This window comes from Motacilla alba, chromosome 3, assembly GCF_015832195.1.
Source record: "Motacilla alba alba isolate MOTALB_02 chromosome 3, Motacilla_alba_V1.0_pri, whole genome shotgun sequence".
In the NCBI taxonomy this organism is placed as follows: Eukaryota; Metazoa; Chordata; class Aves; order Passeriformes; family Motacillidae; genus Motacilla; species Motacilla alba.
In genome coordinates, this window is record NC_052018.1 from 63,310,615 (window position 1) to 63,324,436 (window position 13,822).

Below are 13,822 nucleotides of genomic sequence, written 5' to 3' on the forward strand. Positions count from 1 at the left end.
CCACACCAACTAAAAGTCTAAGCAGGCTTTTGCTTGCTTATCTGTATGGACATCCACTATGCTTTTCCATCTCTCCAGATCATCAGCAGGTATTCCTGCAAATATACTTGAGTGAAATTGATCTGAATATTTATCCAGAATGTTAATACATTGTAGTTACAGGGATGAATTTCCTTTGAAGCTGTGGTCCAAAACACCATAGTTATTGAAGAGCAGTTGGTGAAAGCCAGCCACCTGGCAGCATCCTCTGAAGGCTGCTCAAATAATTTCCTAATTGCCAGTTCCACTAATGAATTGCATGCACCCAAACTGAGCCTGTACCTTTGCCTGATGTCTTTGACTACAGAAAGCCATGAGGTCCAAGGAATATGAGTGCTTCATGCTGAAAATCCAGAGACTAGAGAACCTCTGCCGTGCTCTGCAGGAAGAGAGAAATGAACTGTACAAAAAAATAAAGCAAGCACAGTTCCCAGAAGAGGTGAATGGAAATGGCCTCTTAGAAGAAGAAGAAGAAGATGACGAAGAAGATGATACTAAAACAACCCCTTCCCCCTCTGAGCAGGCAAGCATTGAGCTGCATGAGAGTGACAAGAGGATGCTGAAGCAGCTGGCTGAAGCTTTCAGGGTGTCCCACAAGGCAGAGGAGTCCCTCCCAGGCAACAGCAGCAATCCAGAAACCTGTGACACTCAAACATGTAATGCCATCCTGGTGCCAGAACCTCCTGCTCCTCTCACTCCACATTCAGAGTCTGGGAAAAACTGTGAGCAGTCCAGCAGGAGCACACCAACACCCACTGAAAACACACCAGCACCCACTGAAAGTATGACAGCACCCACTGACAACGTGTCAGAGCCCACCAAAAGCACACCCTCACTTCCAGACAGGGTGCCAGCACCCACAGAAAGTGTGCCAATGCCTCCTGAAAGCGTGCTTGTATCCACTGGGAATATGCCAATACCCACTGAAAGCATGCCAGCAAACCCTGAAAGCATGCCAACCCCCACACAAAATACACCCATCTCCCTTGGGAATATGCCAGTACCCATTCAGGGTCTACCAAAAGCTGCAGAATGTGTGGATGACCCAGCAAATAGATCTGTCCAGGGTCAGTCTGGGAAGCAAACAGGGGACACAGACATGGAAGCAGTGGATTGAAGACACCATGTGTCCAGAGCTCTGCTTTGTCCTCTAAATGGATACCTTTTTCTTTTTTTTTTAAGATACAAAAATTGGTTCCTAAAACACACTCATGTATTTGTATGCAAATGTAATGCGCTTCTCTTTGCTACCACTATCCAGTAATAATGGGTCTGCAAATTTTGCAGTCCTTCATGTGCTTGAAGTATAATACTTTCTTAATGACATGGAAATACAATGAAATCACAGGATCTCTTTTTCCCAGGCATGATGAGTCATCTCATTCAGGAAAATAATTTTAGTGTTGCACTTCCATGTTTCAAAAAGCAATGCAATTCTCATGCATATATTTAAAGAGTCAATTAATTCTAACTATTTATTTTGACATTGCATAAAAGGTGACCTACTTGGACACACTGTGATTTTAATAAATGAGGTGAAAGGAATCTGTAATTACAAACTAAAATAGTGAAACCATAAATGTGGTCAGCCATATCCAAGGAGTGGTGCAACAACCAGAGGTGAATTTTTGGGCAAGGAAATGACCACTCAGCACTGTAACCTAAACACCCACAAGCTTTCAGCCTTACCTTCCATTGGTCTTTTCTGCTCAGTATTCTAGAATAGGTTTTGTTTTCAACAGAACTACAGGTAAAGGGAAAAGATCTTTTCTAGATTCACATAAAATAATTGAAAACAGCAATTTCCAAATTGATGGCAATTCCCAAGGTAGGGGTCACAATTCTCTTTCTACATCCAACAGAAAACTACATTATCCTACTATTTGGAATCACAAGACTGACAGTGGGGATCATGCCTGTTTCCAGCTCACAAACAAGGTTAGAAGTTCTGAAGTTGGTTGCAGATCCCAGTTTCTAGGCAAGGAGCAGAAAGCAGAGTGGAAGGTACCAGGATGTATTCCAGAAGAATACAGAAGAATAATCTTGAGATCATGCTTCTGGATGGTGCTGTCCCTCCCAGTTACAGCCACATGAACTACAGCTTCCTCCTGGCACTGCTGCATGTGCACATGCTCCCAGAGAAGGATGAGGACTCACCTGTCACCCCATTCTGGAAGCAGAGCACAAGTCAATAAGCCAGAAGCAAAGAGGAACCAGGAAAGCAGAAATCCCTCTCACAGACACCTCCAGGGGCTGGATACATTCCCATCCCCTTTCTTGTCTAACCAGCTCTTCCCATCTGTCTGCCAACAGCTATTGCTTAATGATGTAGCCACCTTGTCAGAAACTGGTTTATTCTGGTGCCAAGAACAGAGATGAAGAAGGAAGGAGGCAAGAGAGGATACCTACCCAGACAGCTCTACAGTCTCAAGCAAGGAGAGTAGGCTTTTTGAAAGAAGGTTAAAATAATCCTGGGGGACATTCCTTGTTTCTCATCTCCTTCCTCTGAATTCCATCCAGGCCTTTCAGAGTCTTAGCTGGATAGCTTAAGAATTTGAAAAAGGCAATTAAACAAGATGTTTAGAGGTTGGAAAGGGAAATCTTACAATCAAAGAAATCCATGTTTATAGACAAATCCCAAGAAGACCCCAAAGACAAAGCGACTCTTTCAAGCCAAAGCTGAAATACATGTGAGCCAAGAGGAAAGATGTCATCTTTGACACACTGTGGGAAACAATGGCCACAGAGTCCTTCCAGCATATCACCCTCCAAAAAGGGGGTTTGAATCCTTGCTTACTGCCAACATGGTCCATACCCTGCTTAAATATGTCTGTAAACTGCTAGGTTACAGAGCTGACCCTTGGAGTATACAGAGCATAAACTACAAAAGTGTGTTTGGATATGGCCTGTAGCTATCATGACTACAGTTTTCAATTGTGAATGCCTTATGTTAGATAACAAGACCGACAGGATTTATCTCATGTCTTTAATCATGTGAAAGTAGATAATTTGAGTCTTAGTTATCTTAAGCTCCTTTTATAAACAGTGGAGAAGGAAAAGCATCTTTTGAGGACAAGTTATCCCATGATAAGACTGGCATCCAAGTCAGAAGGAATTACTTTCTCTCTGAAGATGATCCTTCTCTTCAGATGCTAGAGCCAGCCTAAGACAACTAATTTAAATTTAATATGTCTATTGTTAGATATCTAAATTAGGCAACATGAATTCCATCAAATATTCAGATTCAAAGCCCTAAGTGAATGACCATCTCTGAAAACCAAGCCAGTTATGTGCCTGTCAAAACATTATTCTATAACAAATCTGTATCCTAAGATAAAAAGTTATACTCACCTGATACACTTCTTTTAGTTTCCATTGACTTAAGTTGGTAGAAATATAGTTTCTGTTACAAGTTTTGTTTGTTATCAGGGTGACTTTTAAAATTAATGCAAATTATATCCTTGTTAAGGTTTTGGGGGTTTTAATTCTTGATCTTGTTTGATTCTGTTGCCATTTTAGTAACCACCTGCATGAAACCAACTTCTTTTTCTTTAAATACGCCCTTCTTTTTCTTCAAATAGCCTTCAGTTGTTGATGTTTTCTTATACATTCAAATATTTAATGCAATAATAATGGTCTTGCAACTTTAGGTCGGTTCCATTTTACATAATCATTATGGTCACATCTTTAATTATGTAATTCATGTCTCATACCTTCCAGCTTCAGCAAGCAGGGAGACAAGGATCCTGCAGATAAAAACTTCCTACATAGTTATGATTTATTCTTACAGCATCATTCCTCATGAATAAATACACAGCCTTCTGGGAAAATTACTCCCACTCTATTCCACCTTCCTCATTTTTGCCCTTGAAATTCTAACACTGCAAAATTCTAACACTCAAATACTCGCAGCTCCTGTTACTATGGGTTTCTCTCACATGCCTGTTGCTTCTCTTCCTTTCTCATGTATCAACTGTATGTTATCCCAGCAGTTTCCTAAGTATGTATGCACACATACAGTACTAAAAGCACAGGAGAGTGACCTCCATAGCTTTTAGCTTCAGGATTTGGCTTCATGTGTTTACAAGAGATGAGACTTGTAGGGAAAATTCTGGCTGATCCCAAGCTGCATAGAGTATTTAGAGTCAAACTATGGAGATGGTTTATGTGTAATCTCATGGCCTGTAGAGCTGTGGAAAGCTGAAGTACCCTCAGTAGAAGTGGAAAATCTGTAAAATTTAACCAAGCATCTCTTTATCATCCACTGCATCAGACTGGAAGATTAAATCACCATCACAGATTTCTGTGTTCTAACCTAGATTCTCTCATTCTTCTTCAACATAAATTCCTGGACTCCCTTGCTCTTTTCTTCCACTGGCACCCAATATAAAACTGACCATGCACAGTATCCTTGTGAAAAGCCTTTGGGATGGCAGTCTGCACAACAGCTCTGCTGCACTTCCTCACGTGCCTCTGCACTCAAAGGACAAACCCACACTTCTGTGGGTTTCAACACTCATTTAGAGGCAGCAGGTGGCAGTGAGACCTGCTTCCCTGGTGTTCATTGTTATCGTCATTATTCTGATCTGGCAGTCTCATCAGCCCTGGTGTGTTCTGTGGTTGCCGCCTTCAGTCTTGCTTTTAATTCACACAATTATTCCCTTATCACCAGGCACAGATTTGAGGGTGAGGAGAGGTGGTGATGGCAGCTATTTCTTCCTTACTAAGAAGCAATAGCTTTGAATAGCTAAGAAGCAATAGCTTTTTTAAAATCAGCATCTGCTGACATTCATTTGGTTTCTGGAATTTCTGTTTTCTCAGGTTAGGTGGTCCACGTGGCCTATGGCTGAACTGGAAAGCTTCAGCCTGCACACTGCCAGCTAGTTCTGGTTCTGAAAAACAAAGTTGCAAGCTGAACACACCTCCAGTGTCACAGCCAATCCTATACAGAAAAGAACCTTTAAGCTCCAAGTGTCAAGTGCTGCTAGTCATTATGCTATCTCTTCTCATGTGTTTCCCACCAGTTTCCAGAGAAATAAAAATAAAATGCCATCTCTGGCAGAAATGTGAGTTACATCTTGCCCCCTGTGCCCCCATTCAAGGCATCACTCCCACTCAAATGCTGCACCCACTGCCCTCACCAGTGTGCATGGCTGCATTTGAATTGGGTCACTCAAACAATTCAGGTTAAAAATACACCACCACAATCACCAAGAAGAGCTAATTTTAAATCAGCTCATTGCAGTGATCCCACTGGGTTTTTGTTCTGATGGTATCTAGGGAAACATGACCTCAATTCTGGTCACCATAACTGCTAATTGAACTCCACCCATCCTTTGTTCATAAAGAAATCCACACATTTGGATGTTAACTCTGGAGTATAATGCTGTTCTCAGAGTTAATGGCAGCCTTTCCATTGACTATTTTAACAGCCATCTCCTGGACCAAGTACAGAATTTGGAAAGTTGTATTTTAAATCTCAGTCTGACCCCCACACAAAAGACAGGGAAGACACAATATCCAATGCACATCGGTAATGACCAGCTGCAGCCTTTGGAACTGTGTGTTACATCTTCTGCACACAAAGAAAGCTCTCACACTTCCATACAGACACCTGGGATCTCATACAGGAGAACAGGTCAAGTGCCAGCAGCAGGGTGATCACTCAAACTTCAAGGATCACATCTCTGCTCCCAGTCGCTGTGGTAGAGGCTAATTGGCAAAATGACTCAGCAGTACGCATGTACTGAGTTTCTCCCTTTTCTCTTCTCTTCTTACAAAATGTTATTAAATCAAAGTTTATAGACCACAGCATCTCAGAACACAAGACTCTGCTTCTGTTACACTGGAGGCTGAATGTAATGTCCAAAAAAAGAGGCTTTTTTTTCCACAGAAAGAAGAGAAACAGTGAAGAAGTCCGTGTCATTTTTACTAGAAGCAGCCTCTATTTGTGGGTTGGTAATGCAGTGTTACCTCCTAAAATCCAAGGTCACATTTGAATTACATCAACTGAAGACAGTTTTGATTTTAAGTTTGTGCTTCTAGACCATTGCTAGACTGCCAGACCATTGCACAAACCCACACCTCTAACTGGTGCTATTCTGCACAGCTAGAAAGGCGTTTCAGAAAAGTCTTGATAACAGAAAAAGCAGCTTGACACAGAGTTGGAAAGAGATGGACCTGCCACCATGAGAGATGTCTTAGCAGCAGATCTCTGCACTTGCCTTGGTCAATCCATTTATCTCATCTGGCATTTTCTGCATCATGAACTACACCCATAACACCTTAGATGAAAATAACTGCAGTTTACAAGCATGGTTCACAACAGCATGGTAAGTTCAGCTGGCTCCTCAGAAAGGTGTCATGGTTTAGCCCCAGCTGGCAATTAAATACCACGTAACCACCCCTTCACTACCCTCATCTCCACAGAGGGATGGAGAGGAAAATCAGAAAAGGTAAAACACATGGACTGAGATAAGAAGTTTAACAACTGAAATAGATTAAAATACAACAATAATAATAATAATAGCAATGAAATAGGATATAACAAAGAGTGAGAGAGGAATAAAACCGAAGAAAGATGAGTGATGCACAATTCAGTTGCTCACCATCCACTGACTGATGCCCAGCCTGTCCCTGAGCAGCAATCAGCAGCTCCTGGCCAACTCCCCACAGTTCATATACTGCACATTTCACTCTGTGGTGTGAAATAATCCTTTGGACAGTTTGTGTCAGCTGTCCTGGGCATGTTCCCTCCTGTCTTCTTGTGCATTTGCTCGCTGACAGAGCATGGAAACCTGAAGATTCCTTGACTTAGAACAAGACCTAGAGAGCAAAAACTAAAGCATCAGTTTATATAAACATTATTTTATACTGAATCCAAAACACAGCATTGTACCAGCTACTAGGAAGAAAATTAACCCCATTCCAGACAAAGCTAGGATAAAAGAAGATTGAACTTCTCCTTCTGTAAAAGATCACAGTGACCTTGTGCCTGCAGAACAGCAGCTGACAACCCACCCAGGACTTCCATATCTTTAGTTTATTATGTTTGCTGTTATCTATGTCTCTGTTACACACATAACAATAAAGATTCTTAATGAAGCACAGCTTAAGCCACAGTTACGGGTGAATTGACAGATACCATACTGACATCCTCATTATGTAGTAATGTAACATATCGAATGATGCAGTTGTTTTGTTACAGACCTGCAGAGCTGTAGTGAGACATTTTAGTGGTGTAAGCCTTGCAACAACACAGCTGCAGGGACACTGCTGCTCTGCTTGGTGCCCTTCTACTCCAGAAAGGACCTGGGTTTCTTGCTGCACCCTGGAGAATCCCACAGGTACCAGCGGATAACAGGGGGAGGCATAGAATGCAGACACCAGGTGGTGGTGCACCTGGAACCCCTGCAAATTTTGCACTATGATCTCTGCTCTTGAGAGACATCTCACACAAGTGAATGACCTTTCTGCCCCATATTGCTGCATGTAAAATATGGGTAGTGAATGTGGTTGTGAATTATTTTGAGTGCAAGTAACATTTACTCTACAGTAAGACTAATTGCTTTCATCTAATTTAAGATGCCATTAAAAGTTATAACCATGTAATATCTTATATTGGTAGGGAACTTTAGAGATCACCTCCCCTTCCTAAGGGAAGCAGGATCAATTTTGAAACTACATCAGGGTGCTCAGGTCCTGTCAGTTTTGAGTATTTCCAGGGATAGAGACTGCATGTCTCTGGATACTTGCTCCCGTATTTGATTTTTCTTCACAGTGAATTTTTTTTCCTTCTACCTAATCTTCCTTGGTGCAGCCCATGTCCTTGGCCTCTCTCCTTGCCATTATGCATGACTGTCTTCTCTAGAGCCTCCCATCATTAGTTTAAGATTCCCTCTGAACCTCCTCCAAGCTGGACAAAACCCGCCCTTGAGATGGCACGGCACATTCTCATTCCATAGCAAGAGAACCCATGTAGATGTTTAACTGCAGCAGTGCAGTCCCTGCCTGTTCACACTGCTGCTATCCAAGTAAAGCAGCCACCACTCCCCATTCATACACTAGTCTTCCCAGTACTTCACCATGAACTCCATCACAGTGGAAACCCTCAACTATTTTTCCAGCATGGCAGCTCACGTGATCATTTTCTAGCCCAACCTGGTGAAAATGCCTCAGGCAGCTTTAGATTGTTATAAAAATGCTCAAGCAAATCAAATCATTTTGAATTGGCTTTGCTCAAGGGATGACTCTGTAGGCAGCTGCGCCAGATGAGCAGAGAAAAAACTGTTGGCCAACAGGTGGGTTCATCCAGGTCCATTGGGAATGCAAAATCCTCATCCCTCTGTGGTTGCAGCTCCCACCAGATGAGTGGCACAGCAACAGCTACTTAAGCACTAATTCCCATAGGCTCAGGCTCCTGTGCTTGATAGTTTCTCTCCTGAGGTTTTGTCAAAACTTTCTGAGTCCTCAGCAGAGCAGTAATTGTTAACAATAACATTTACACAGGTGTATGAACTTTCCACACATACTGTTCCTGCTTGCCAAGCAAAATGTTACAAGGATCAAGAAGAAGAAAAATGCAGCAGCACAAGCACTTAGTTAAAGCACACCCACATGTGCTATGTTCAAACAGAGAAAGCAAAACAAGCAAAAGTCTTTTCTAATCCTTAAAGGTTAAGAAGCTTAAGTCAGTTTTGTAAAGACATTTTATCTTGTCGCACCATCCTGTTACTGAGAAGCCACTTTAGACTAGAGTAGAATAGCATGGAATAGAACAGTTCAGTTGGAAGGGACCTACAATGATCATCTAGCCTAACTGCCTGGCCACTTCAGAGATGATGAAAAATTAAAGCACTTTGTTAACAGCACTGTCCAAATGCCTCTTAGATACTGACAGTCTTGTGCCATCAAGCACTCCTCTAGGAAGCTTGTTCCAGAGTTTGACCACCCTATTGCTAAAAAAAAAGCTTTCTAATACCCAGTCTCTGTTGCATTTTTGAACCATTCCTGTGCATCCTGTCACTGGATTCCAGTGAGAAGAGATCAGCACCTCCCTCTCCATGTCCCCTCCCCAGGCAGCTACAGAGAGCAACAAGGTCAAAAATTCAGCCTCTTTTTCTGCAAACTAGACAAGCCCAAAGTCCTCCTCCACTCTTCCCAGGACATGCCTTCCAGCCCTTCCACCAGCTTTGTTGCCCTCCTCTGGATGCACTCAAGGACCTTCACATCCTCCTTAACTTGTGGGCTCCAGAACTGCTCACAGTGCTCAAGATGAGGCTGGTGATGCTGTGTCTGATGCACCCCAGGGTACAGTTTGCCCTCCTGGCTATCTGGGCACACACTGCTAACCAACACTGAGCTGCTGCCCACCAGCTGCTGTGCCAGATCCCTCTCGGCACAGCTGTTCTCCTGACTCTCCCAATTTATACTTGTACCTGATGTTACTCTGTCCCAGGCGCAGAATCCAGCATTTGGATTTGTTGAATTTCATCCCATGAATCATTGCCCAGTACTCCAATCTATCTAGATCCCTCTGCAAGGCCTCTACTCCCTCCACAGTCATCAGCACCTCCCAGTTGAGTACTATCAGCAAACCTGCACACGGGGCACTCAACTGCTGCATCCAGATCATTTTAAGTATATTAAACAGAAGCATACCCTACAGGGCATCTCCCAGAGGTTCTCCAACCACCAAAGTCTGAACAATATACGTGTGATAACCCTTTTGAAGCCTGTTGGATGTGTACTTTTATTTTAAAAACTGCTGAAACAACTTAGCTAACAGTCACGGCTGATGAACTACGTAACTGCAAGGACTTGTGAGGCATCAGCTTGCTCTCAAACGACAGAGGCAAGGTTAAGTCAATATGATGAAGCTCTCATATGGTCTGTGCCCTAGCACTACTGACTCCAGGACTCAAAGAAGCCTGTCTGAAATATTTTCCCCTGTGCCGCTGCAGTGTGCACCTGCAGCAGTCAGAGGGAGCAACAGTACTGCAAAGGAAAGTCACACTTATTTTGGGGACCTCGCTGCCACACTACAGGTTTCCAAAGGTGAGATACTGACATTTCTGGGTCCTGTACATTTTCAAATTGACACGGTCAAGCCAGTGTAAGTTCCCACATGCACATTTATCGTGCCTTGGCAGCCATCAAAATAATCAGAAGAAAATGAAAGTTCACCATTACACAGTATTTTTTCTGAAGATTATACACATGTAGTTTAAAACTTGGCTTACTCTCTCTGGCTTACCTCACAGAACTACATTTCCACTACTCAGCAGCTGAGCACAGAGGGAGGAGAGGATTCAGCAGTAATCTGAACTAGAAAGTCCGGCTGCTTTACGTGTAGGTGTGTGCTTGTGCCGAGGTGGCAGCTGAGTGGCCATGGGACAACAGGGCAGCCTTGCTCTAACCCAGGAGCAGAGCAGGGCTGGGCCCTCCAGCACTCCTCTCCTGCAGCACATTTTCATCAGAGGCCAGACATGAAGCCCATCAAAATCTACACAAATAACAGAACTCCAGTAAGGCCAGGACAACACTGCAAGTGCCAGCATGCAGACACCATCCTTATCAAAAGCTGACTGCAACACACAAACTCCCATCCCACAGTGTCTTTGCATTGGGCTGTGACCAGTGCTATGGGTGGTGACTCCCACCAGCTCTAGTGACCTTAATGACAAGACAGACCCTTTGTATCTGAATGCAGTTTCTCACCAACTAAACTTTATATTGCGAATAAACGAAATGAGTCATCAAACAGCTTGAGTGAAGCTCTCTTAGTCTTCACCAAAGTGCTAATTCCACCTCTCCCCCAGTTTGTTGAGTCAGAATGTCTCTCCCTCCAGCCCTGCTCTGCTGTACACAATCCAGAGAGGAACTGCAATGTTAGTTCTCCCATCACCTCTTTCATGCCTTCAGCCAAATGTCCCCACCTTACCGTTTGAGTCAGATTTCTGATTCTTTTCTTCCTGTGAAAGGGATTTAGCAGATAAACCCTCATTAATACTATAATTCTTATTAAGAATTCCTTGCTAATGAGAGATCTGCCAAACACATGACTAGGCTAATTTGTACAGTGCTTGTTCTCAGCAATACCTGTACTCTGAAGTTCTGGTGTCCATCAATTATCCAAAGCACTAGTACAAATCTGGCATAAACAGGCACAACCCCATTTTCACAGACTTTCACTGTCCTCTCCTCCAGGAGACAGAGGACAACTACATGCCAAAATCCTGTCTTGGCTTCTAGATCTGCTGCAAGCTACTCATTTCTCACTTTTCCTAGCCACAAACAGGCAGCTGCTGAAACCTGCTTCTATTAGGATCTTCCCACAGAGCAGAAAGGTGGGTGGGCAATCCTGCTCCACCTGCTGCGGAGCTGGGCCGCCCCCTCTCCATGAGCACTGAGCAGTCACACACACCATGGTAGTGACAGCGTGCTCCCACCCATCTTCCGAGTGCATGACTAACAAAGCAAGGACCCTCTCCAGACCCTCTCCACCTGCGTGGTGCAGGGAACTTGAGCAGGCTCATGATGCTATGGGTTCCCTGTGTAACAGGTGTCACATCACTGACACGTAGCAACAGGGGCGGCTAAGTGCTGCTGCTTTTTGCATTGCTTTTCCATGACAGTCTTTTAGATAAATAGTTCTCAGAAGATCACAAGCATATTAGAGATGTCGGAGGCAGAATGCAAAAGCAAAACAATTCAGCTCAGCCATGTCCACGCTGGCCCTCTCCAAGGCTTCCAACTCCCTGCACTACATCTTATACCTGCAAGCACTAAGGTGCACAGAGCCAGGTAAGTGGGTCTGCAAGGAGCCAGGTCCATGATCCCCCCAGCTGTGAGCATCCCTTCAACTCCAGCATGGGTGGGACAGCAGAGGTAAGGAACAGGGGCTCTTCCAGCCAGAGGCAGAGGAAGTTAAATTCAACAAGGCACAAGCATTGCCAAATTTTAAGTGAGGAACTGAATACAAAATCAAAAGGAAGAATTGCCATAAAACTTATGTCTGGAAATGGCCCTTACTTAGCACTTTTTACTCCAACCAACCTGGCTGCTGCACTGCCTCAAGCAGTGGATTACACTTTGTGTGTTACTGTGCTCCCAACCATTTGGTTTCCATGTTCCACCTGGCTGTATGCCGAGGTCTGCAGCCTGATCCCCTTTTGCCACCAACCTGGCAGCCAAACTAGCCATGACTGCACCAAACGGAGAGGCTGACCAATGGCAAGGAGAGACTTCCACACAGTTCAATATATTCTTTGGCAGAACAGAGATTTAAAAGCAGGCTAAATTCAATTATTTGTATAACTGGAATATCCATGTTACAGGGCTTGTAACCATAACAATCACTTAAACAAAGCTTTAAAGAAAACATTCCTTCGTTACCTAAAATATTGATTTTAGATTCTGATTCAGTTTCTCAGTCTTCCTCACTTCTGACCTCAAGAGGTGCTGCCTGCCTCCAGGTCTTACAAAATACATGGAAAAGGAAGAGCTTGGCTCAGAGGCACCAAGTATCCTCAGCTAGTACTTGTGTCTTGTGCCAATAGAATGATGCTTCCTAAATATATAAATACAAAAGGATCAGGTTGTCATATGGGGATTGGGAGGTTTGCAAACATTAAAGAAGTAATCAGCTAGCAGGGATGTTTCTCAGAACAAGTCTCAGGCAATTAAACTGAGCCTACATTAATCACATTGCAAACACAAACTATTACTTCAGTTGGAGCCAGATTCATTTATAAGCTCAGGCACTGAAAAAAAAAAAAAGAAAATTAAGGGGGAAAAGCTGAAGTATTTGGCAATTGGCAATATACATTAAGGTCCCTTGATACTATGGCTGGATTATCTTCCATGTCCACAGACTCGATTCCACAGTTATGACTCTCGTATTAGTAAGAGTCATGCAGGCATCACACAAAGGCAACATTGATTTGTTATTCTGTAGCTCCGTCTGGATAATCAGGGAGAATTTGTTTTGAAAAGATTCAGCCATAGCCTTTTACTTTTTTCAGCTGCCTATGAAATGAGTATGTAGCCAGGAAAATGGGACACAGAACTGTAAGATGGATGTGATCTGCACAGCGTTTTTCTCACAAGAACACAAGTACAGTGCATGTTTAACAAAAGGGAGTAGCTCCAGGGTGGCATTATATGATGGAGCTGAATGCAAACTCTTGAATATACAGCACATCAGGGAGGTACACTAGGAAAGGTACAAGAAGGAAAGTATTTTCTTCATGTGAGGAAGGAGAAAATATCTTCTTGAAACATGACTGGAGAGTCCCTCCTGGATGCCACCACAGCTGGTATGGCTCTGCAAACTACCCCATGTGAGTTTCAGATCAGGTGGTCTGTGGATTAAGGAGCTAGACCAGCTGCTTTAGCTTCTCTCCACAGCGCAGTGATCTTGGCTGGACCTGGACATTACTGAATGAAAAGCAAACGTGCAGGAAGCTCAGTGACTAACAGATGTATTTAAGGCCAAAAAATATTCATGTACCTAAAATACTGCAGCAGCAGCAGTTTTGTTTTATATGGTCAGGTTCAGAACAAACAGAAATTGCTTCACAGAATACTGTCAGAATAGAAATCAAATACAAACGTATCTGTGAGAAACCTGGGCATGTATTTTAGGTGCACACACCCACACATATATGCAGCCTGAATAGTGCATTCCCCTCCTCTGACACAATGAGGGATGCCTTCAAGAGGAAAATTAGTCCAGGCATGCTCTTAACCCCATCTGCCTGTGCCACCCCTATTTAAACTA

At 43.3% G+C, this 13,822-nt stretch overlaps 1 protein-coding gene across 1 annotated transcript in view; it reads left to right on the plus strand.

Annotated features, from left to right (window-relative positions):
* TXLNB (taxilin beta) overlaps positions 1–12,819 on the plus strand; it is a 44,001-nt gene extending 31,182 nt beyond the window's left edge. Inside the window, exon 10 of the mRNA XM_038130801.1 lies at positions 347–12,819. Within this exon, the coding sequence (XP_037986729.1) occupies positions 347–1,156 (810 nt within the window). The 3' untranslated portion in view covers positions 1,157–12,819. The remainder of the gene's footprint in view (positions 1–346) is intronic.
* Positions 12,820–13,822: the final 1,003 nt, after the last annotated feature.